This window comes from Esox lucius, chromosome 19, assembly GCF_011004845.1.
Source record: "Esox lucius isolate fEsoLuc1 chromosome 19, fEsoLuc1.pri, whole genome shotgun sequence".
Taxonomy (NCBI): domain Eukaryota; kingdom Metazoa; phylum Chordata; class Actinopteri; order Esociformes; family Esocidae; genus Esox; species Esox lucius.
Genome location: NC_047587.1, coordinates 21,133,579 through 21,158,762, shown reverse-complemented (window position 1 = coordinate 21,158,762; position 25,184 = coordinate 21,133,579). Strand labels below are relative to the sequence as shown.

Genomic DNA, 25,184 nt, shown 5'->3' with positions numbered 1-25,184 from the left:
TGCTGCAGCTTCTGGGTTAATGTTGAATTCACTCAATATATACACATGTGAGTGCACTCCTGCATCATCTATTCATTTGGTCTTTGTCTCATGAAGGTTCTTCTTTGTGATCCGAACACCTCAAACTTAGATTCATCTGTCCATAATACTTTTTCCAATCTTCCTCTATCCATTGTCTGCATTATTTTGTCCATCTTAACTGTCTCTTTTCATTGGCCAGTCTGAGATGTGGCTCTTTCTTTGCAACTCTGCCTAAAAGGCCAGCATCCCGGAATCACCTCTTCACTCTTGACGTTGAGACTGGGGTTTTACGGGTACTGTTTAATGAAATTACCAGTTATATGTCATGTTTTAACACTGTTCAACACACTAGGAGTTTGTTTTAGGGATTTCATCTCTAATCAGGTAAGACTTAAATAGAGGGAGCCAGACTCCTGGAGTTGTATTAGAGGGCATTATTGTGAGTGTGCGAGTACGGGGGGGGGGGTATGCTAGATTGTAATGAAATGTGAGATCAGCCAGTTAAAACCAGCTGATGTTTTGGTTAATATATTTGGGTTGGTGGGGTATTGGGTTGGTTAGTGTGGTAGTGAGGTATTAGGTTGGTTGGTGTGATATTAGGTTGGTTGGTGTGGTATTGGGTTGGTTAGTGTGGTAGTGAGGTATTATGTTGGTTGGTGTGGTATTAAGTTGGTTAATGTGGTATAAGGTTGGTTGGTGTGGTATTGGGTTGGTTACTGTATTAATTAGGTATTATATTGGTTGGTGTGGTATTTGGTTAGTTAGTATGGTAGTGAGGTATTATGTTGGTTGGTGTGGTATTAAGTTGGTTAGTGTGGTATAAGGTTGGTTGATGTGGTATTGGGTTGGTTAGTGTGGTAGTGAGGTATTAAGTTGGTTGGTGTGATATTAGGTTGGTTGGTGTGGTATTAGGTTGGTTGGTGTGGTATTGGGTTGGTTAGTGTATTATGAGGTATTATATTGGTTGGTGTGGTATTTGGTTAGTTAGTATGGTAGTGTGGTATTAAGTTGGTTGGTGTGGTATTAGGCTGGTTGGTGTGGTATTGGGTTGGTTAGTGTGGTAGTGATGTATTATGTTAGATGGTGTGGTGCTTGGTTGGTTAGTACATTGGAAATACATTGTAATTGCAAACAAATAATGATTAATCAGTATGGGTTATTACACATGTGGAAAAACAAGAGGTAATTACATAACATCGTGTAAGATGTTATTCCAAGTGTTTAATTACCCAGGATTTTTGTTTTAGTAATTACACATGAAAATAAAACATATTACATATTGTAATTACACTTTTGCATTTGGCTCTGTTGCACCATAAGAATAACTAGAACAAAGAAATTGTTTGGTAATGAGTTATGGAATGCCTCTAACTAACGTACGCTACAGGCTAATTTCCCATGCTTATTGCTTGACTAAAATGTTTTCTTCTATAAAATGTAATGTAAGAACAATGTCATTCATTTGTAATTAAAATGCTTCTACATAGGAATAAGGAACTTATGTGAAAAGGAAACTAATGTTAAAACCTTGTAATACCATATAGTTATATTTGTTATTAATTTCTTCTAAAACAGGATAAATAATATGACAGAACAGAATGATTGTGCTGGTCAGTCATATACATTACATATTCCATGCATGGTGAATCATACAGTTAATTTTAATGCTATTTCTAACAACAATCATAAATCCTGATTTCACACATGCACACATTTTCATTTGTATAATATGTGGTGGAATATGAGCATACACAAGACAATGTCTTTAGAAAAATGATACCTCAATAATACCTCAATAATATTACAGACATTGGTCTACATTCCACATGAATGTTTTAACTTTAGGCAATAATCTAAAACCACTATCTGCAGTCCTTACATTAAACTGCATTTAATTAACTGCTTTAAGAAAAAAAATGTATCATGATAAAAGTATTTTATAACATCTTAATTACAAAGAAAATATTCTCAAAATATCTCTGAGTGGAGTATAAAAGGAAAAATACATAACTGGGGCACGCCACAATTCCTTGCATTTGATGTTCATTATGTTAGCATAGCTAGCTTCTTGGATAGCCCAAACAGGCTAGCACACCCAAATTAAATAAAATTATGTAATTTGTAATTCAATACCTGCCAAAATACTTTTATCAACTACTAACAATATTAGATAGATACTGATTATTAATGATTAGTGTCTGACACTTCCCAAACCTGTAAAACAGGATAAATAATTGGACAGAATGATGGTGCTGGTTTTTGTGCTTTGGTTTGTCCGTAAGGTTAGAAAAGAAGATTGCCTGAGCCTACTTCCTAAACATAGCGGTCCTGTGCTCGTTAGTTCTCCCTAGCAGTTCCATGAGGTATAAGTGGTTCTCAATGACAAGTGGAGTTTCTCACTTAGAAAAATACAGAATACAGCAAAACCATAAAATAATATTATTTTAAAATATTTTAACTACAAAATGAACACAATATTATGCCCATACAGCTAATTACAAAGCAATTTCATTGTTTAAAAAAATTATTATAGCCGGGCAATAATCATGGGAAATTAGCCTGTAGTGTTTTTCAGTTAAAAATTCATTACTTGATGACCAACCTATTTATTAAACCTCCCATTGTAGGCAGTATGTGTAATATGTTATACACTCACCTAAAGGATTATTAGGAACACCTGTTCAATTTCTCATTAATGCAAGTATCTAATCAACCAATCACATGGCAGTTGCTTCAATGCATTTAGGGGTGTGGTCCTGGTCAAGACAATCTCCTGAACTCCAAACTGAATGTCAGAATGGGAAAGAAAGGTGATTTAAGCAATTTTGAGCGTGGCATGGTTGTTGGTGCCAGACGGGCCGGTCTGAGTATTTCACAATCTGCTCAGTTACTGGGATTTTCACGCACAACCATTTCTAGGGTTTACAAAGAATGGTGTGAAAAGGGAAAAACATCCAGTATGCTCAGTCCTGTTGGGGCGAAAATGCCTTGTTGATGCTAGAGGTCAGAGGAGAATGGGCCGACTGATTCAAGCTGATAGAAGAGCAACTTTGACTGAAATAACCACTCGTTACAACCGAGGTATGCAGCAAAGCATTTGTGAAGCCACAACACGCACAACCTTGAGGCGGATGGGCTACAACAGCAGAAGACCCCACTGGGTACCACTCATCTCCACTACAAATAGGAAAAAGAGGCTACAATTTGCACGAGCTCACCAAAATTGGACAGTTGAAGACTGGAAGAATGTTGCCTGGTCTGATGAGTCTCGATTTCTGTTGAGACATTCAGATGGTACGCCAAATAAACAGAATGTGCAGGCTGGTGGTGGTGGTGTAATGGTGTGGGGGACGTTTTCTTGGCACACTTTAGGCCCCTTAGTGCCAATTGGGCATCGTTTAAATGCCACAGCCTACCTGAGCATTGTTTCTGACCATGTCCATCCCTTTTTGACCACCATGTACCCATCCTCTGATGGCTACTTCCAGCAGGATAATGCACCGTGTCACAAAGTTCAAATCATTTCAAATTGGTTTCTTGAACAATGAGTTCACTGTACTGAAATGGCCCCCACAGTCACCAGATCTCAACCCAATAGAGCATCTTTGGAATGTGGTGGAACGGGAGCTTCGTGCCCTGGATGTGCATCCCACAAATCTCCATCAACTGCAAGATGCTATCCTATCAACATTTCTAAAGAATGCTTTCAGCACCTTGTTGAATCAATGCCACGTAGAATTAAGGCAGTTCTGAAGGCGAAAGGGGGTCAAACACAGTATTAGTATGGTGTTCCTAATAATCCTTTAGGTGAGTGTATTACATTATGGGAATATGGTCTGAATGAGTCTGGCTACATTCACTGTCTCTCTCTCTTTCTGTGAAAATGTAACCAGTCTGTTGCTCTCTCAGTTCAGCCACTCCTCAGACTATTCCATTGCATAATTAGCTTAACAAAGCCGTTATCAAGATAAACAAGCTCATATTATGTATTACAAGATGTGCACACTTTAGTTCCCCAGTATTTGGTCACCAGATGGTCACCAGATCTCAACCCAATAGAGCATCTTTGGGATGTGTTGGAACGGGAGCTTCGTGCCCTGGATGTGCATCCCACAAATCTCCATCAACTGCAAGATGCTATCCTATCAATATGGGCCAACATTTCTAAAGAATGCTTTCAGCACCTTGTTGAATCAATGCCACGTAGAATTAAGGCAGTTCCTAAGGCAAAAGGGGGTCAAACACAGTATTAGTATGGTGTTCCTAATAATCCTTTAGGTGAGTGTATATATCTGTGTTATCTGTACGTTGAATTACTTTTACCTCCCAAATCTAGAGGGCAGGCTATGTTTGAGGCTCAGCATCTAGCAGTAAGAGTGCCAGCAACTTTAGGATCTAGTGGTAGGAGTGACAACTATGTTGGGATTAGCCTCAGATACAATGTCTTCAGGCTAGTTAATCATATGGAGCAACAGAGCTGACTGCAAAAGAGTAATTCCAAAATGTGTTACAAGACATGTAATTAAGACGTGTAATTACTAAAATAAAATTATGTATTATTACACCTTACAGGCCATTTTGTTATTACACCTCTTGTTTTTCCACTGGGTAATAACCTATAATCGATAAATCATTGCTTTATAGTAATTACATTGTAATACCATTTGTATTACAGGTACCTATTAAATTGTTGTTAATACAGTTGTTAATACAGTTGTTTATATTTATGTACATAGCAGTTACATAGTAATAAGTGTCAACTTAAGGGCAAGTGTTACCAATGTTTCTTTCTTGAAGGTCTCCTCTGTTCTGACATTAGCTCTGGCTGCTTTGTCTAATACTGACACGTTTGCTACTTCCTGTGTTCCTTCATGTTTGTGTATGATTGGACGTGTGTGCCTGCTTGCGTGTGTTTGTGTGTTCGGGGTCATTAGCGTGTGGTGTTTTGCATCAGCCCTCATGCTGAGAGGCAGCAGGATGGAATCACTATTTCAGCATGCCCCTCTGCCTGCTGGGATAGCGTCTGGACCCAAGGTAGCCATGATTGACCTCACAGAGAAGGATGTGCGTGTAGGAAATATGTGCGTGCGAGCAACCACGCTATTGTGTTTGTGTGTTTTGTCTTTTTTGGGTCAGGTCTTCTTACCATGGCTCCTCCCATTCTCTTTGAAGAAGGCAGTTTATTGGTTAGTTGGCAATAAGCATATCAGCCCTAAGTGATCCTGGGGAATAGTATGGCCTGAGGTCTGACTTGGAAGAGGTGAGAGTGATGAGAAGGAAGGCAGTGGAGAGAAAAAGAAAAAAAGAGGGAGCTTTGTTAAATGTCCTTGACTGATGATGGGTTGTTTAGTCTGTACAAATAGCTTAACAACCTGACCGATATTGCTACTAAAATTCCTTTTACAAATTAGGCATCCCAAGGTCTTCTCTTTTATAGTATTGTTCTGCCTAGAGAGAGAGTCATAAACAGACTCAAAGGCAGACATACAGAGAGAGACCAGAAACTGACTTATACGTGAGTGAGGTTCCAGCGGTTCAATTTAAAGGCCTATAAAGGTTCCAGGAATAGGCCATGGCCGCTTTCTGCTCTGTGGGGAAAATTAGGTTTTCCGAAGGCGAGAAGGAGCAGCACACTTATGAAATCAGCCTTCTTAGTGGTAGAGATGGATGAACCTGTGTGTGTGTGTGTGTGTGTGTGTGTGTATGTTACTGTGTGTGTGATGTGTTCACACCCAGTGTGTTCATCATCCCTGATGGGAGTGCTAGAAACAGAATGTTGATAGTATTAGAAGAGACAGTGCATGACTAACAGCATGAAACCACACCTCACCTACCTCACAAAGGCGACAGAGGATTATTAAAACCACACCTTACCTACCTCACAAAGGAGACAGAGGATTACTAAAACCACACTTTACCTACCTCACCAAGGAGACAGAGGATTATTAAAACCACACCTCACCTACCTCACAAAGGAGACAGAGGATTATTAAAACCACACCTCACCTACCTCACAAAGGAGACCGGATTATTAAAACCACACCTCACCTACCTCACAAAGGAGCCCGGATTATTAAAACCACACCTCACCTACCTCACAAAGGAGACAGAGGATTATTAAAACCACACCTCACCTACCTCACAAAGGAGACCGGATTATTAAAACCACACCTCACCTACCTCACAAAGGAGACAGGATTAAAACCACACCTCACCAACCTCTCAAAGGAGACAATGAGAGAGGATTATTGAAACCACACCTCACCAACCTCACAAAGGAGACAGTGAGAGAGGATTATTGAAACCACACCTCACCTACCTCACAAAGGAGACAGTGAGAGAGGATTATTGAAACCACACCTCACCTACCTCACAAAAAGGACAAAGAGAGGATTAGTAAAACCACACCAGAGGATTATTACAATCACACCTCACCTAGCTCATAAAAGAGACAAGAATAGAGACTGAAATAGCGGATTATTAAAACCAAAATGATCATTTAAACCACACCTTGCCTACAGTAACTTACAAAAAAGACAGTGATGGGGGATGCATGACCAACATTTACTGTCCTCACAAAGATAGAGAATAATTCAAACAAAACCTCACCTACCTCACAATGAACACATTAAAAACACACCTCCTCTACCTTACAAATGGAATAGATTGAAGATGCATAAAACCTAACCTCACTTACCTCACACAGGAACCATGGTTTAAACCATACATACCTACCTACCTCATAAAGGAAACAGAGACTGTGCATGATTTAAACAACACTTCTCCTACCTCATATAACGAACAGAGATTAAGGATACATGAACACACACCTCATCTACCTCACAAAGGAAACAGAGATAGAGGATTATTTAAAGCATACCTCACAACACCTTAAGAAGGAGACAGTGCTAGAGGATTATTTAAACCACACCTCACAACACCTCAAGAAGGAGACAGTGCTAGAGGATTCTTTAAACCACACCTCACAACACCTCACAAAGGAGACAGGGGTAGAGGATTATTTAAACCACACCTCACAACACCTCAGAAAGGAGACAGTGCTAGAGGATTATTTAAACCACGCCTCAAAAAGGAGACAGGGCTAGAGGATTATTTAAACCACACCTCACAAAACCTCAGAAAGGAGACAGGGGTAAAGGATTATTTAAACCACACCTCAAAAAGAGACAGGGCTAGAGTATTATTTAAACCAAACCTCCCAACACCTCAGAAATGAGACAGGGGTTGAGGATTATTTAAACCACAACTCACAACACCCCTAAAAGGAAACAGATAGAGAATGCATTGGTTCATCTATGAACTCACTGATTGGAGGAGCCACAATCAGACCTCCTCCTGCCACCTTCATCAACCAATCTCATCCAGATTCACATCCACCAAAATGAGGCTTCAGCAGGAGGGGGGAGTTGACTGTTTTTTCCCAAATACTGGGGAACTAAAGTGTGCACATCTTGTAATACATAATATGAGCTTGTTAATCTTGATAACGGCTTTGTTAAGCTAATTATGCAATGGAATAGTCTGAGGAGTGGCTGAACTGAGAGAGCAACAGACTGGTTACATTTTCACAGAAAGAGAGAGAGACAGTGAATGTAGCCAGACTCATTCAGACCATATTCCCATAATGTAATACACTCACCTAAAGGATTATTAGGAACACCATACTAATACTGTGTTTGACCCCCTTTCGCCTTCAGAACTGCCTTAATTCTACGTGGCATTGATTCAACAAGGTGCTGAAAGCATTCTTTAGAAATGTTGATAGGATAGCATCTTGCAGTTGATGGAGATTTGTGGGATGCACATCCAGGGCACGAAGCTCCCGTTCCACCACATTCCAAAGATGCTCTATTGGGTTGAGATCTGGTGACTGTGGGGGCCATTTCAGTACAGTGAACTCATTGTTCAATGATTTGAACTTTGTGACACGGTGCATTATCCTGCTGGAAGTAGCCATCAGAGGATGGGTACATGGTGGTCATAAAGGGATGGACATGGTCAGAAACAATGCTCAGGTAGGCTGTGGCATTTAAACAATGCCCAATTGGCACTAAGGGGCCTAAAGTGTGCCAAGAAAACATCCCCCACACCATTACACCACCACCACCAGCCTGCACAGTGGTGACAAGGCATGATGGATCCATGTTCTCATTCTGTTCACGCCAAATTCTGACTCTACCATCTGAATGTCTCAACAGAAATCGAGACTCATCAGACCAGGTAACATTCTTCCAGTCTTCAACTGTCCAATTTTGGTGAGCTTGTGCAAATTGTAGCCTCTTTTTCCTATTTGTAGTGGAGGTGAGTGGTACCCAGTGGGGTCTTCTGCTGTTGTAGCCCATCCGCCTCAAGGTTGTGCGTGTTGTGGCTTCACAAATGCTTTGCTGCATACCTCGGTTGTAACGAGTGGTTATTTCAGGCAAAGTTGCTCTTCTATCAGCTTGAATCAGTCGGCCCATTCTCCTCTGACCTTTAGCATCAGCAAGGCATTTTCGCCCACAGGACTGCCGCATACTGGATGTTTTTCCCTTTTCACACCATTCTTTGTAAACCCTAGAAATGGTTGTGCGTGAAAATCCCAGTAACTGAGCAGATTGTAAAATACTCAGACTGGCTCATTTGGCACCAACAACCATGCCACACTCAAAATCACCTTTCTTTCCCATTCTGACATTCAGTTTGGAGTTCAGGAGATTGTCTTGACCAGGACCACAGCCCTAAATGCATTGAAGCAACTGCCATGTGATTGGTTGATTAGATAATTGCATTAATGAGAAATTGAACAGGTGTTCCTAATAATCTTTTAGGTGAGTGTGTGTATATATATATATATATATATATATATATATATATATATATATATATATATATATATATATATATATATATATAATATTTTTATAATGGTGCACATAAATGTATGTATGCATGCATTCACAAATTAACATATGCACTCACACACACACACACACATACTAAAAACTAATCTAGAGGTATGTATGCAAATGAATTGTGCTTGGTTTAATCATCAATAAGACATGTCACAGCTAATCTTGCATACAAGATTCACACACCAGAAAAATTACACCAGAACTGGTAATTAAGAGCAGTTACGCATTGAGAGGCAAAACAAATGTTTGTTGTAAGCCATTCCCAATCCTTATGCGTCCTAAAGTAGCCTGTTGGATTTAATTTGTAACTGTTAGAAAGTTCTCCGCAGACTGTTAGCAGCAACTTACAACCCCCAATGGAAGATTATGCCATATAGTTTGGAAGAAGTGTTCCTCTCTTTTACCTCACCTACACATTTATTAAAATGTTCCTTATACTTTCACTCAACATATTAAACATATGACTAATTTACTGAAAAACCATCAACATGTTTCTCTCTGAACAATTCAAGTGGCAGTCAGAGAAATTGTGAATTTCTGTATTTGATTTTTAAAGAAATAGGGGTGGGGCTCTTTCCCCAGGCGGCATTTTATTTCATGTTACTTAGTTTTTTTTCTGATAGTAAATGAATTAATATTTCAGCATTAGTGTCACTGAGCAAACCATCATATCTCTGTTTATTGGGCAATTATTTTAATTTGAATTGCCACCTTAACGTGGTGGAGGGGTTTGAGTACTCGAGTGACCCTAGGAGCTATGTTGTCTGGGGCTATGTGCCCCTTGTAGGGGTCTCCCAGGGCAAACAGGTCCTAGGCGACGGGTCAGACTAAGAGCGGTTCAAAACCCTTTAATGATGAAAAACATTTTGAGGACCATGACGTCGCCCGGTATGGCACATCCGGGGCCCCACCCTGGAGCCAGGCCCGGGGTTGGGGCTCGTATGCGAGCACCTGGTGGCCGGGCCTTTCCCCACGGGGTCCTGCTGGGCTCAGCCCGAAGGAGCGACGTGGGGCCACCATTCCGTGGGCTCACCACCTGCAGGAGGGACCATAAGGGGTCGGTGCGTAGAGGATCGGGTGGCAGTCGAAGGCGGGGGCCTCGACAACCCGATCCCTGGACACGGAAACTAGCTCTAGGGATGTGGAACGTCACCTCGCTGGCGGGGAATGAGCCTGAGATCGTGTGTGAGGTTGAAAGGTTCCGACTAGAGATAGTCGGGATCACCTCTACGCACGGCTTGGGCTCTGGAACCACACTCCTTGAGAGAAGATGGACTCTTCACCACTCTGAAGTTGGTTGGTCTCTCACTGTTGTTTGTGCCTACGGGCCGAACGGCAGTGCAGAGTACCCGACCTTCTTGGAGTCTCTGGGAGGGGTGCTGGAAAGTGCTCTGACTGGGGACTCCATCGTTCTACTGGGGGACTTCAACGCCCACATGGGCAACGACAGTGACACCTGGAGGGGTGTGATTGGGAGGAACGGCCCCCCTGATCTGAACCCGAGTGGTGTTCAGTTATTGGACTTCTGTGCTAGTCACAGTTTGTCCATAACAAACACCATGTTCAAGCATAAGGGTGTCCATCAGTGCACGTGGCACCAGGACACCCTAGGCCATAGGTCGATGATCGACTTTGTTGTCGTTTCATCTGACCTGCGGCCGTATGTCTTGGACACTCGGGTAAAGAGAGGGGCGGAGCTGTCAACTGATCACCACCTGGTGGTGAGTTGGATCCGATGGCGGGGGAGGAAGCTGGACAGACTCGGCAGACCCAAGCGTACTGTAAGGGTCTGCTGGGAACGTCTGGCCGAGTCTCCTGTCAGAGAAATCTTTAACTCCCACCTCCGGCAGAGCTTCGACTGGATCCCGAGGGAGGCTGGAGATATTGAGTCCGAGTGGACCATGTTCTCCACCTTCATTGTCGAAGCGGCCGCTCTGAGCTGTGGCCGTAAGGTCTCCGGTGCCTGTCGAGGCGGCAATCCCCGAATCCGGTGGTGGACACCGGATGTAAGGGATGCCGTCAAGCTGAAGAAGGAGTCCTATCAGGCCTGGTTGCATCTCTGGGGGTGTGAAGTTTCGTAAAAAGTCCTTGTTGGGTTTGCAGTTTTGCTAGCAACGCATCAGGCTCCCACGCGCGCTCTTCATCAGACACATTTCTGTATTTATCCTTATGCTTGGTCGTGTAGTGGTGATTCAAATTATAATCCTTAAACACAGCCACCTGTGTACCACAGATTAAGCAAATGGCTTTAACTTTAATTTCTGTAAAGAAATACTTGGCAGTCCATGTCTTGTTGAAAACACGGCATTCGTTATCAACTTTTCTTTTCTTAGCGTGAGCCGACATCTTGAGGGTAACCTGGCTAGCGTCACTTGTCGCTGTTCACCTTCACTCTCAGCTCACGCATGCATATACATCCATACGTCAGTAATACAAACGTAACACTTTTCAATATAACATTTCCAAAAGGCCAAAAACCAAAAACCGAAACACCGAAAGAAAATATTGTGTCAATTATTCGGTGGCCGAATTTTCGGTGCATCCCTATAATATATGATTGGCCTCACGTGGGCCGGACAGGGACATACAACGGGCCGGATGTGGCCCGCGGGCCGGTGTTTGCCCAGGTCTGGTCTAGGGAGAGGGAAGTCTGGGCATCTCTGCTTAGACTGCTGCCCCCGCAACCCGGCCCCGGATAAGTGGAAGAAGATGGATGGATGGATGGATTTTAATTTGCCCAGTTGGTCGGATATGTTTACTGCATTTTATCTAGATATAATTCAAAGAAACAATGTATTTCATGTACTGTAACAGATATTGTTTTTGTCACCATTGTTAGACATCTTTCAACTACTTTTAGGTAGTTTATAGCCGAGTTATTATAGGCTACCTTTCAAAGGTAGTATGCACACCTTACTTGAAAGGCACCTTTACTGAGCTTTCTACTTTAGGTGACGCAAATGTCATGTAAACGTTACTTTACCTGTATGTCATGTAAAGTAAGTTATTTTTAATGCAAGTAGCTTTAAAACTTAAAAAATGACTATGTTCAACACCTGAAGGTGGAGGCAGGTGCAGAAAACACTGATAACCTGTTTTGGAAAGTAAACCCCAATACAATGGCCCTCATTTATCATTATTGTGTAGAAACGGGCGTATATGTTGGCGTAAGATTTTGCTTACACTCCTCTCACCGCCTGATTTATCAAGCTGTGCGTACCTTTAAAATCCAGGTGTACGCAATACCTGCCCTTCATAAATGCCGCGGCTGAAAACGATCGTCATTAGAATAACACGCCCCTATATATTCAAGTCTCCGCTTCCCCCACGCCCTCATTTTACGCCATGGACACACGGAAGACGGCAAAAAAGAGAAACTTCTCTGACGTGGAGATTGAGACGATCACCAGGGAGGTAGAAATAAATAAAATAGTTTCATTTGGCTGTTTAAAAAGCGGAATAAAAGATGATGATGTGATGTGGAGTACCATTCATTCACATTAATAATTGCATGACAATTTTTAATATTCGTCTTATTATTTCATGATATTTATTATTAAATACGTTTATTGTTATTTAGAAGAAGAATGTCGTTATTATTATTATTTCTATTATTATTTAAAAGAAAAAGAATGTCATTTTTATTATTTTGTCAGTCTGAATTATATTTTGGTCATTAAAAGCCTTTTATTACTGAACCCAGTCCGTGCGCAACTGCCGGGCCTAACCCTGAAACGTCATGTAAAGCGCACAGGCTCGCATCTGAAGGAATACATAGAACTCAAATGCTTTGGTAAAATCACAGAAATTAAACATTGAAGTCCATGTTGCACAAAAATAAACACTGAAGTTTGTAATTATTATGTTATTGTTTTTTTACAGTGGGTCATAATATATCATATCTTTTAGTTTGTCAGTGCGTTAGGATTTTCTTTCCTGCGCATTTCCGCACTAACTCAAAACGTGCGTACACCACCTCCTGAGCTGGCGTAGGATTTGAGAGTGCCGTACGCCAACGTCCATATTGATAAATCTCAAAGTCACCGTGGTTTTGGGTGTACGCCAGGTATACGCTGGAAATTTGGTGTGCGCACTTTTGATAAATGAGGGCCAATGTGCCTAAAGCTCTGGAAAAGTTAAGAGACCACTGCACCTTTTTCTTTACTTTCCAAAAAGCTGAAAAGGAACGTTTTGAGTGAGAAACAGAAGCGTTCAATTTGCAGTGGTCTCTTATTTTTAACCCTTCTGTTCCTCACTCAAAACCTTCCTTTTCATGCTTTTTGGATAGGAAAGAAAATGGTGCAGTGGTCTCTTAATCTTTTCCGGAGCTGTATATAGGGACAGTGAAAGAAACACTGGTGAGGATGATCACGATAATGAACAGGTGTCAGAGTGAGGGAGAGAGGGCGTTGATTTTATCCAATGACTCAGGATTCAGCTGTTAGATGATTGTTTCCCCCCTTTTCATAATATATACCATTGTGGTGATTGGCATTGTGAATCACGATGTTAATCCAACATATATCTGTTTTGCCTGTTTGCGTGTGTGTTTGTGTGTTTATGTTTGTGTTGTGTGTGTACATGAATGTGTGTGTGTGTGTGTGTTTGTAGCCACTATTGTGCTAAATGAGTTGAACTGGACGGAGGCACTGGAGGATGTGTTTAAGAAGAACAGAGAGGATGACCCCACTCTGCTCTGGCAGGTGTTTGGTAGTGCTACTGGACTGGCCCGATACTACCCAGGTAACACACACTCACATATAAATACACAGATACATTAAACACCATCAAAAACCTTTCTATTGGTTTGATCATGCTGTAAGCACATACAGTGGGGAGAACAAGTATTTGATACACTGCCGATTTTGCAGGTTTTCCCACTTACAAAGCATGTAGAAGTCTGTAATTTTTATCATAGGTACTCTTCAACTGTGAGTGACGGAATCTAAAACAAAAGTCCAGAAAATCCAATTGTAGGATTTTTAAGTACTTAATTTGCATTTTATTGCATGACATAAGTGTTTTGATCCATCAGAAAAGCAGAACTTAATATTTGGTACAGAAACCTTTGTTTGCAATTACAAACATCATACGTTTCTTGTAGTTCTTGGTTTGCACACACTGCAGCATGGATTTTGGCCCAGTCCTCCTTACAGAACTTCTCCAGATCCTTCAGGTTTTGAGGCTGTCACTGGGCAATACGGACTTTCAGCTCCCTCCAAAGATTTTCTATCGGGTTCAGGCTAGGCCACTCCAGGACCTTGAGATGCTTCTTACGGAGCCACTCCTTAGTTGCCCTGGCTGTGTGTTTCGGGTCATTGTCATGCTGGAAGACCCAGCCACGACCCATCTTCAATGCTCTTACTGAGGGAAGGAGGTGGTTGGCCAAGATCTCGCGAAACATGGCCCCATCCATGGCTCCCTTCTTCTTCCTCCAAACACGGCGTGTGGAGTTTAGACCAAAAAGCTCTATTTTTGTCTCATCAGATCACATGACCTTCTCCCATTCCTCCTCTGGATCATCCAGATGGTCATTGGAAAACTTCAGACAGGCCTGGACATGTGCTGGCTTGAGCAGGGGGACCTTGCCTTTGCTGCAGGATTTTAATCCATGACGGCATAGTGTGTTACTAATGGTTTTCTTTGAGACTGTGGTCCCAGCTCTTTTCAGGTCATTGACCAGATCCTGCCGTGTATTTCTAGGCTTATCCCTCACCTTCCTCATGATCATTGATGCCCCACAAGGTGAGATCTTGCATGGAGCCCCAGACCGAGGGAGATTGACCGTCATCTTGAACATCTTCCATTTTCTAATAATTGGTGAATGTTGTCTTCTCACCAAGCTGCTTGCCTATTGTCCTGTAGCCCATCCCATCCTTGTGCAGGTCTACAATTTTATCCCTGATGTCCTTACACAGCTCTTGGGTCTTGGCCATTGTGGAGAGGTTGGAGTCTGTGTGATTGAGTCAGGTGTCTTTATTACAGGTAACGAGTTCAAACAGGTGCAGTTAATACAGGTAATGAGTGGAGAACAGGAGGGCTTCTTAAAGAAAAACTAACAGGTCTGTGAGAGCCGGAATTCTTACTGGTTGGTAGGTGATCAAATACTTATGTCATGCAATAAAATGCTAATTAATTATTAAAAAATCATACAATGTGATTTTCTGGATTTTTGTTTTAGATTCAGTCTCTCACAGTTGAAGTGTACCTATGATAAAAATGACAGATCTCTACATGCTTTGTAAGTAGGAAAATCTGCAAAATCTGCAGGGTATCATTCTTTGCAAAACCCTAGAAATGGTTGTGCGTGAAAATCCCAGTAACTGAGCAGATTGTGAAATACACAGACCGGCCCGTCTGGCACCAACAACCATGCCACGCTCAAAATTGCTTAAATCACCTTTCTTTTCCATTCTGACAATCAGTTTGGAGTTCAGGAGATTGTCTTGACCAGGACCACACCCCAAAATGCATTGAAGCAACTGCCATGTGTTTGGTTGATTAGATAATTGCATTAATGTGAAATTGAACAGGTGTTCCTAATAATCCTTTAGGTGAGTTTATGTGTATATTTGTATATGTGTATATATGTTTACGTATATATATATATATGTATATGTGTATGTATGTATATTTATATGTATGTATGTATAATGTATTAAAAATGTATGAAAAATGTAAATATATATACATATAATTACCGTTCAAAAGTTTGGGGTCTTCCATGAAAATGAAATATGTTTGAATAGGAAATTTAGCAAAATTATTACAAAATATAGTAGTTGACTAGTAATTAAGTTTAGAAATTATCATTTCTAATTGAAATAATAATTTGGTCTTTCAAACCTTGCTTTCCTCATAGAATCCTCTATTTCCACCTATTACAACCTTGCTGACTGTTGGCATTGCGTTGTAAAATCTTTCTTCAAGATCCCTTTTACCTTGTACACATCTCCTACTTTACCACAAACAAAGCACCCCCAGACCATCACATTGCCTCCACCATGCTTGACAGATGGCAGCATCTTTTCATTCGGTCTAGGTCACGAATGCTCTCCTTTGTGATCCGTCCACCTCAAACTTCGATTTGTCTGTCCATAGCAATTTCTTTCCCAATCTTCCTCTGTCCAGTGTCTGTGTTCTTTTTCCAATCTTAATCTTTTCTTTTTATTGGCCAGTCTGAGATATGGCTTTTTCTTTTCAATGCTGTCTAGAAGGCCAGCATCCCAGAATCACCTCTTCACTGTTGATGTTGAGGCTGGTGTTTTGCGGGTACACATTCATGAGGACCAGTGAGGACTCTTTTTCAAACTAGACTCTAATGTATTTGTCCTCTTGCTCAGTTGTGCGAACACAAAGTGCCATTGGAACACAGGATTGATTATTGCTAATAATCGGCCTCTGTATGCCTAAACAGTTAGGGACGGAAATATTTGGACACTGAAAAACTTTCATAATTTGGGCTATCTACGTGCCACAATGGATTTGAAATGAAACGACGCAGCTGAAGTGCAGACTTTCTGCATGCATGGACATCACCAAAGGCTGGGTTTCCTCCTTTGTGATGCTTTGCCTGGCCTTTACTGCAGCTGTCTTCAATTGTTGTTTGTTCTTGGGCCTTTCTGCCTTACATGTTGTCTTCAGCAAGTGAAATGCATGCTCAATCAGGTTGAGATCAGGTGATTAACTCACCATTGGAGAATATTCCACTGCGTTGCCTTAAACTCCTGGATTGCTCTTACAGTATGTTTTGGGTCATTGTTCATCTGTAAAGTGAGGCGCCATCCAATCAACTTCGCTGAATTTGGCTGAATCTGAGTGGACAATATATCCTTATACACTTCAGAATTCATCCGGCTGCTTCTGTCTTCTGTCACATAATTAATAAACACTAGTGACCCAGTGCCATTGTAAGCCATGCATGTCCATGCCATCACACTGCCTTCACCGTGTTTTACAGATGTGGTGGTTGTCTTCCCATCATTCTGCTACAGGTTGATCTTAGTTTCATCTGTCTGAGAAATGCCAATCTAGAACTGGGCTGGCTTTTTTAGATTGTTTTTTGGCAGTCTAATCTGGCCTTTCTATTCTTGAGGCTTATGAATGGTTTGCACCTTCTGGTGAACCCTCTGTATTTGCTCTTGTGAAGTCTTCTCTTCATGGTGGACTTAATAATAATGATATGCCTACATTCTGGAGAGTGTTCTTCACTTGGTTGGATGTTGTGAACAGGTTTTTCTTTACCTTGGAAAGGATCCTATGATCATCCACCACTGTTGTCTTCCATGGACGTCCAGCCCTTTGTGTGTTGCAGAGCTTACCAGTGCGTTCTTTTTTTCTTAAAATGAATCAAACTGTTGATTTGGCCACTCCTAAAGTGCCTGCTATCTCTCTGTTGGAGTGTTGCTGCTTAAGCATGGCCTGTTTCACTTGCATTGAGAGCTCCTTTAACTGCATGTTGTGGGTTCACAGCAACAGCTTCCAAATGTGAATGCCACACCTGGAATCAACTCCAGATCTTTTATTTACTTAATTTGTGATGAAATAATGAAGGAATAGCCCACACCTGTCAATGAAACAGCTTTTGAGTCTAATGTCCAATTACTTTTGGTCCTTTGAAAAAGAGGGGGCTTCATATTAAAGAGCTGTAATCTCTAAACCCTCCATCCAATTTGGATGTGAATACCATCTAATTAAAGTTGGGAGACTGCACTTTAAGCACATATTCATTATTTAACTGTAACATGAATATATTTTGGTAAACAGACACAATAACAAAACTTGTGTCAGCGTCCAATTATTCCCAGACCTTACTGTAGATATCCCATTATTAATCTGCTGTTTCTCGTTACCGTAGTCATAGAACATTAACGTCTGCACTGTATTTCTGATCAATGTGATGTTTATTTAATGGAAAACAAGGACATTTTCAGTGACCCCAAACTTTGTATAAATTGATTGATGGCTAGATAGCTAGATGGATAACTATATAGGTACTCAGTGTGAATAACAGAACTCTGTGATAATGATTCTAGTCAGTGGTTGTTACTAAACACCGCTGTCTGCATTTCTCAAATGAATATTGAGTGTATGAATGACAATGAGTTTCATTCTGCTGCAAGTGTTATCATGTAGGCATCATGAAATAACAACATCCTTCCTTATTTTTTTCTGAAAGAGTCACACTGTCACAAATGCAGACATTTCACCATTGTTTTCCATGTAAAAGTGAAGGATAGCATTGATAGCGAACTAAAGAATATTCTTTGGTATGTTTTTCTTCTTCAGCCTCCCCATGGATGGATGCTCGTAAAACCCCCACCAAGATTGACCTCTACGATGTGCGCAGGAGACCGTGGTGAGATACTTTTCACGCACAAACACACAGATGTGTGTCTTTCTACCTTTATGAGGACCTAAGGCCTAATCCAGACACAGAAATCCATATTCCCTTTATTATTTATTTATTCATTCAAGCAGAATGGATTCTCATTTTCAAGTGTGCCCTGAAGATACATTTTAAATGAAGAAAATAATTTAAAACTCAATAAAGTCTAAAACACATGAACATGAAAATATTGAGAAAAGAAAGGACCGGGGCAGTTGTTTTTAAAACAAATCTTTGTATTGAAAAGAGACATACACAAGCAGTATTTTGCAAAACTCTCTTAACTAGAACTGATCCTCCCTAACTGTTTGGTTTAAACCTGGATACGGTAAGTGAAGTCTGATATGGTGGTAGTTTCTGCAAGAATTGATGGATGGATCCAGGGTGGCGAAAGGTGTTAAACACCGGCAAAACATCTTGGTCCCAGTTGCAAACAGAATCCTCCTTCCATCTGTCAGCGGGGTGGCGACGATCATGTATGGCCAGCTTGCCAGATCTGTAGGAAGAACCTCCAAATGTTTGCTCTCAATCCCACCAACTCTATGCTCAAGAGGAGACCTCACTGGGAAGGGAGCCACGCTATCCAATGGGCCGTCAGACAAGGCTTGACATTGTGTTGATACGTCTATTAAACCATCCAGTCAGTGTAAGAGGATGTGGCTTTCCAAGTATCCTGTGCAAGTTTGCTACCTGCCTGCTGAGCGTCGTGACCTCATCCCTGTAGCCCTCAGCAGGTGGGCAATTGTCACATTGAAAGACTGGTTGGTCCTTATTATCCCTGAATAGTGGAAAACAGACCAAGGTCCTGCAGGGCTGGTCACGCATGAAAAATGTAAGTCTGTAATACTTCACAGCTGTTACGCACTGTTTCTAATGTGTGTATGTATGTGTGCAGGTACATTCAGGGAGCTGCTTCACCTAAGGACATGCTGATCCTCGTGGATGCGTAAGTCACCACGGACCCTTCACTGTTGCACCCGAGTAACACTGGCCTGCGCACCCTCCTTTTCCATCACAGTGAGGTTCTTGCGTCTTGCAGTGTAGTCTGGGGATAGGTTTAATCCTAGAAATGGATCTCCTCATTCTAACTTTATTAGTCTGTGTGAATGTTTAAAGCCGGCAGCCCCCTGCATCCCACTCAGTGGAAAACCAGATGCTGCTGGAAGCACAGAGGGCTAGAAGGAGACACTCTAATCTCTGGTTTAAAAATGAAATCTCAAAGCTCCAGGGCAGTGAAGGGGACATTGCCCTAAGTTGGGTGCCATCTTTCGTATTGGATGTTCAGCAGGTGTACTGACTCTGTGTGGTCCCTAAAGATCCCATGTCACTGATCATTAGAGTATTTTGTTAATGTTAGTCATTGCCTGATTTCCCATCTGGTCATCATACTGACATGGCCAACTAATCATCCCAAGCTTCCAGTTGACACATTTATTCCCTCTTCTCCCCGTGTACATATTTCACCTGGTACAATCAAATCAAACTAAATGAAAATGTTCTTTAGGAGTGGCAGTGTGTCTGGTCTCACTCTGAAGCTCATCAGGACCTCCGTCAGTGAGATGCTTGAGACTCTGTCTGATGATGACTATGTCAATGTGGTCTATGTAAGTATGCGCACAGAGTGACTGTGTGTGTGTGTGTGAGTATGAGAGAGAGAGAGAGAGAGAGAGAAAGAGAGAGAGAAAAAGAGAGAGAGAATTGGCAGTTGAGAAGTAATGAAATATGGATTTCTGTAGTGTCGCCCCTCTCTTTAAAACAGGCCTGTAATGAAAATGCCCTCTGCTCCATTTGGAAAGGAGGATTTAAACTACCCAGTGTGTCCAGGAACACTCTGAGGGAGTGTCAACCACCCCTCCCTACACCCCATACTACACCCACCTCAGAGTGATGCTCAGAAGACCATGTGGAATAGTTATCCATCACTCTCCCTCCCTCTCTTTCTCCATCTCCTTCTCTTTGCCACTCTTACCTCTCGAAGATTGACTCAAATTACACTCGGCTAGAACCAGCTAAAAAAGAACCGAATTCCTGTTGAACCCAGAGGTTGACAAAAACACAAACTGTTGAATCAGTAATGCACCATGTCCACAGTAAAACACAATATGTTTGGTTTCCGTGCTGACTGAGAAATAGCAGTGATGAGAGACTTGAGTATTGACATAAGTTGTTATTGGATAGCCTTAAATCAACTGGTACAGCTGGGGTCTCCCAAGTATCACATGCACACATAAGCATTAATGCACACGCATGCACACACATGCACACACACATGCATGCGCACGCACGCACACACACACACGAAAACGCACACGTACACACACACATGCACACGCGCACACACACACATCCTCCTGTCCTGTGGGTATTGTAACCTGACAGAAAAATCTTTCATCTGTAATATTACCCATAAATCCCTTCTCATTAACAGCAGCCTTGGGACTAAGTTGACATTTGGACACAAACATCCCTAATGTTAATGCATTGTCAGACGAATACAGATATCTTTCTCTTAGTGTGTTTGTGTGTGTGTGTGTGTGTGTGTGTGTGTGTGTGTGTGTGGTCATCACTTTTATCCTGCTTGTTCAGTGCTGATAGCTAGCCCTTAGTAGCTTGGTGGCCCTGTGTTTTGGAGTGAACAGGCAGGCTGTCCAGAGCCTTTACTGGGATTAGGGTCTGGCGCTTAGCTCTCTGTTCAGTGTCAGATTTAATTGAACTGAAACCCATTACACACACTCAGTGTGGCTCCACTAATAAGATCTGATGAAACATACAACATGCCTACCAGTCATGGATTGAAGACTTTTTGTGGTGTGGTTTCTGGTAAATACATTGAATGTAACAAAAAGGCCATCAGAATACTTAGGTTTTATTAACCAATGCTAGTTCACATCAATCGAATCCCAGCTAATGTCTGAGAAAACTCCCCAATGAAATGTTCCATGTTCCATTAATATTCAGCCTAAAGTCTGATGCAGTGGATCTGGCTGTGAAATCTCCTAGCATGGATTCTAACATGAATTAATGAGCCCCTTATGGCAGAGCAATACTGTCTCATTTACACCCCTCCTCTCCCCTCCCTTTCTTTCTCCCACTGCCTCTTTCTCTCCCTCCCACCCTTCTTCTCACACACCTCCTCTCCTTTGAATAGATTAGGTGATAAAAGGGCACATTCTAGTATAAGTGTTTTTCTGTGTGTGTCCACGCTGTCTCCTAAACTCAGTGTTCATGTCAGGATAGTGAAGCCTTGAAATTGCCTTCTAGTCCGAGTGGTGTCTCTGTCACTCAGTTAGAAAGATCAAAGTCATCACCCAGACACAGATTAACACACACACACACACACACACACACAGAATCACACACACATGCACACTAATGCACACAAAGCCAGTTAGATTGTGCTAGTCTCTATGGATGCATACATCTGCTCTCCCTATAGGCTCATTAAGAGAGGCACATTGATTGGTTCAGCACTGTGTGACTGGACCATTGTTCTACATGTCTGCATGATACTAAAATCTGATATAAGTAGTCAGCCAGAGAGTCAGTCATTCAGTCAGTCAGCCAGGGAGTCAGTCAGTCAGTCAGCCAGGGAGTCAGACAGTCAGCCAGGGACTCAGTCAGGGAGTCATTCAGTCAGTCAGCCAGGGAGTCATTCAGTCAGTCAGCCAGGGTGTCAGTCAGGGAGTCATTCAGTCAGTCAGCCTGGGAGTCAGTCAGTCTCTGTAACACCCAGTGACCATCAGTCAGTCAGACAATCAGTCAATCAGACAGGCAGTCAGTTACTAAGTCAATAAGGCATGCAGTCATTCTGTTAATGTAATTTAATCATTCTGACAAACAGTCAGTTGGTCACTTAAAGGCAGTCAGTCAGTCAATCACTTAAAGGCAGGCAGTCAGTCAGTCAGTGTCATTCAGTATCTGCAGCTGCCTCCATTCTAACAGGTAAAATGTGTCTGTTCAAATATCTGGTTTGTCTGTTGACTGGCTGCCAAGGCGTGTGCATGTTCCTGCGTGCATGTGTGGAGTTTTCCACACTAATGAGTGTGTTGGTAAGAGAGAGTCTTGTTTCCATGGTACCAGATCATGAAGCCGAGAGCATGCAGAGTAATTAGCGACTAACCTCTATCCCTCTCCCTCTCTCAGTTCAACACCAGGGTGAATAATACTGCATGTTTTGACCACCTGGTCCAGGCCAATGTGAGGAATAAGAAGATCCTGAAGGATGCTATTCAGAACATCTTAGCTAAAGGCATCACCAACTACACCAAGGGATTTGAGTTTGCCTTCGAACAGCTCTATGCAGTAAGAGCCCGTATGCTATGTTTATTACACTGTGGTTATAACAGATGTATAACGAAAGCCCAACTCGTTTTCAGAGCAAACTTAATCTTATATCTGATGAACTGTCACCTGTGAGCTATGCTTTCTCGAAGGATTGATTATGGTCAGAGATTGCCCTCTGCTGGTTGTAGTTAGTATTTTTCTACTTTCTCACCCCTCCTTATGGTCACCCCTTACTATTGTCTGTAACAATCCTGATGTTGAAGAGTTCCAGTATGTGAAAACTAAGGGGAATCTGGTACGCAAGCTGATTCAATCAGACCTGTGGTTGCTTTGTATATAACATCATTTTTGTTTGGGGGTAGCGCTCCAGCGCTTTTGAAAATGTGTGAGCCTATAAATCTGACAAACATCTTGTACATTACAAAACAAGATATCATTGGTATGATGTAGCATTAAATGCTATGGCACCACTGGTCTGAATACATTGAGAACACATCATCCAGAATGTCCCATCCTGAGATATTCAAAATTCTAAAGTAAAAAATCCACTGGTATTTGCTTTACATATCCATGCCTTACAAAAAAGGTCTACAGTATTTCTATAGATAGCCTCAGTCCAAAATATGTATATTTAATTTAGATGATTGAAACAATGTGCTGGTGCGTTATAATATAACTGATATTTTTAACAAAGCATATAAACAAAGCATATAAAGCTTAGAAAATTACACGTAATTCTATATTAGATAACCGTAACTGTAATCTAATGAAACAATAGTGTGAGTAACAGAGGAAAGTAGTGTAGTTGGCCAAGCTTAAGCACAATGATTAAATAAATATGTAAATTGAATTAAAGACATTTAAATATATCTAGCCTTATAACTGGGCCTGTTTTCAAAAGCGGGTTATAGGCTTTGCGGAGCACCCAACCCCTGCCAAGCCAGTCAGTCCACCGGCAGGGTTTTCAGAGATGAGCTGCCATTTGAGATGAGCGCTGCAGGCGTCGGCTCATTGGGAAACTGTCTTAATAACACATTTTTGGATTAAATCTGGGCCCAGGTCCTCGTAGTGTTCATGGAAGAACAGCAGCACCTGTCAATCTTAACACATGAAGCCCAGACAGACTCTTTGTTTGTCAGCATTGCCTCGCTGTAGGGTACTCTCTTTTTATTCCGTTTATTCTTCCTGTTAACAAAGAACGCTGACACGTTTCAGAAAATCACTGCAGAAAATCCTCTCCCTGAGCAGGTGCAATATTGTGAGTCGGTCCAGCACTCATACAGTAATGGCTTCATTAACTGGACTAGATGAATGGATGTGCAGGATAGTGGTTCTGGGTAATGTTATTACACTACAGGCAGTAGTCTACGGCTCGTTGCCGCTGTGATCATTTCCTTGAGATTAACACGACGTAATAAATTGTCGAGGTAACATGAGACTCTTTTGACCCAGACGCCCCTGCACTGCGTTGCCGATGTGTATTGTAGACCTGTGAGGGGTGACACAGAAAGTATCACAATGTTTTTTTGGATTTCCACCGGTCATCTATGCCTGTCCAGAACTAGTCCTCCTACACTGCCCTAATGACAGAGCCAAGGACTCACTCGCCGATATGAATAACAACAGAAGTTAAACCATAAAATGGATCATTGATTCTGGGGTAATGGGTCTACGCTGACTTTTGAAGACTTTATTGCACTTCCTTTGTTTCTGGTTTATTAGAGTGCATTGCCAAGGCCCCTGATACACACTGTGCTTCTCTGTGAATCCAGACTAACATTACCAGGGCCAACTGTAACAAGATCATCATGCTGTTCACTGACGGAGGAGAGGAGAGGGCATCGGCCATACTGCAGAGATACAACGCTGACAAGAAGGTACAGGCTGAGCACACGCTCACACAAACACGTGCAGACGCAGAGAGACACGCGCGCATGCATTATAATGCATGGTCCACCTAGATGTTGGCCCTTCTTGAAATGAAACCAGGTCTGAATTCTGAAGGGAGAGTAACGGCTTAAAGGCGAAGTGCTCTGAGTGCTGATTCTATGGTTTACACAGGTGGTAGACAGATGATCATTACTCGCGCACACACAGTACCATGCACACATTCAGACACACAAACACACACACATACGCACGCTGAGATCATTCTCAGTTACTGTCAGTCACCCTTGTAGCAGATTTGACACATGTGTAAAAATAACTCTGTCAAAGCTATGGCTCAGGATAGACGGGATGACGGGGGGTAAGGAGAGGACGATGACACCGTCTCCAGGCCTCCACAGCCCCCACTACAGGACACTGTAGCACCAGGCCTCCACAGCCCCCACTACAGGACACTGTAGCACCAGGCCTCCGCAGCCCCCACTACAGGACACTGTAGCACCAGGCCTCCACAGCCCCCACTACAGGACACTGTAGCACCAGGCCTCCACAGCCCCCACTACAGGCACTGTAGCACCAGGCCTCCACAGCCCCTACTACAGGACACTGTAGCACCAGGCCTCCGCAGCCCCCACTACAGGACACTGTAGCACCAGGCCTCCACAGCCCCCACTACAGGACACTGTAGCACC

The 25,184-nt window shown here is 42.2% G+C and overlaps 1 protein-coding gene across 10 annotated transcripts in view; it reads left to right on the top strand.

Annotated features, from left to right (window-relative positions):
- The window catches only part of LOC105018430 (voltage-dependent calcium channel subunit alpha-2/delta-1), a 92,961-nt gene that overhangs the window by 35,399 nt on the left and 32,378 nt on the right, over window positions 1-25,184 (top strand). For all 10 annotated transcript variants that reach the window (XM_034288377.1, XM_034288376.1, XM_034288373.1 and 7 more), the window contains exons 7-12: window positions 13,545-13,676; window positions 18,222-18,291; window positions 19,217-19,267; window positions 19,826-19,925; window positions 22,465-22,623; window positions 24,378-24,482. In XM_034288377.1, the coding sequence (XP_034144268.1) occupies window positions 13,545-13,676; window positions 18,222-18,291; window positions 19,217-19,267; window positions 19,826-19,925; window positions 22,465-22,623; window positions 24,378-24,482 (617 nt within the window). The remainder of the gene's footprint in view (window positions 1-13,544; window positions 13,677-18,221; window positions 18,292-19,216; window positions 19,268-19,825; window positions 19,926-22,464; window positions 22,624-24,377; window positions 24,483-25,184) is intronic.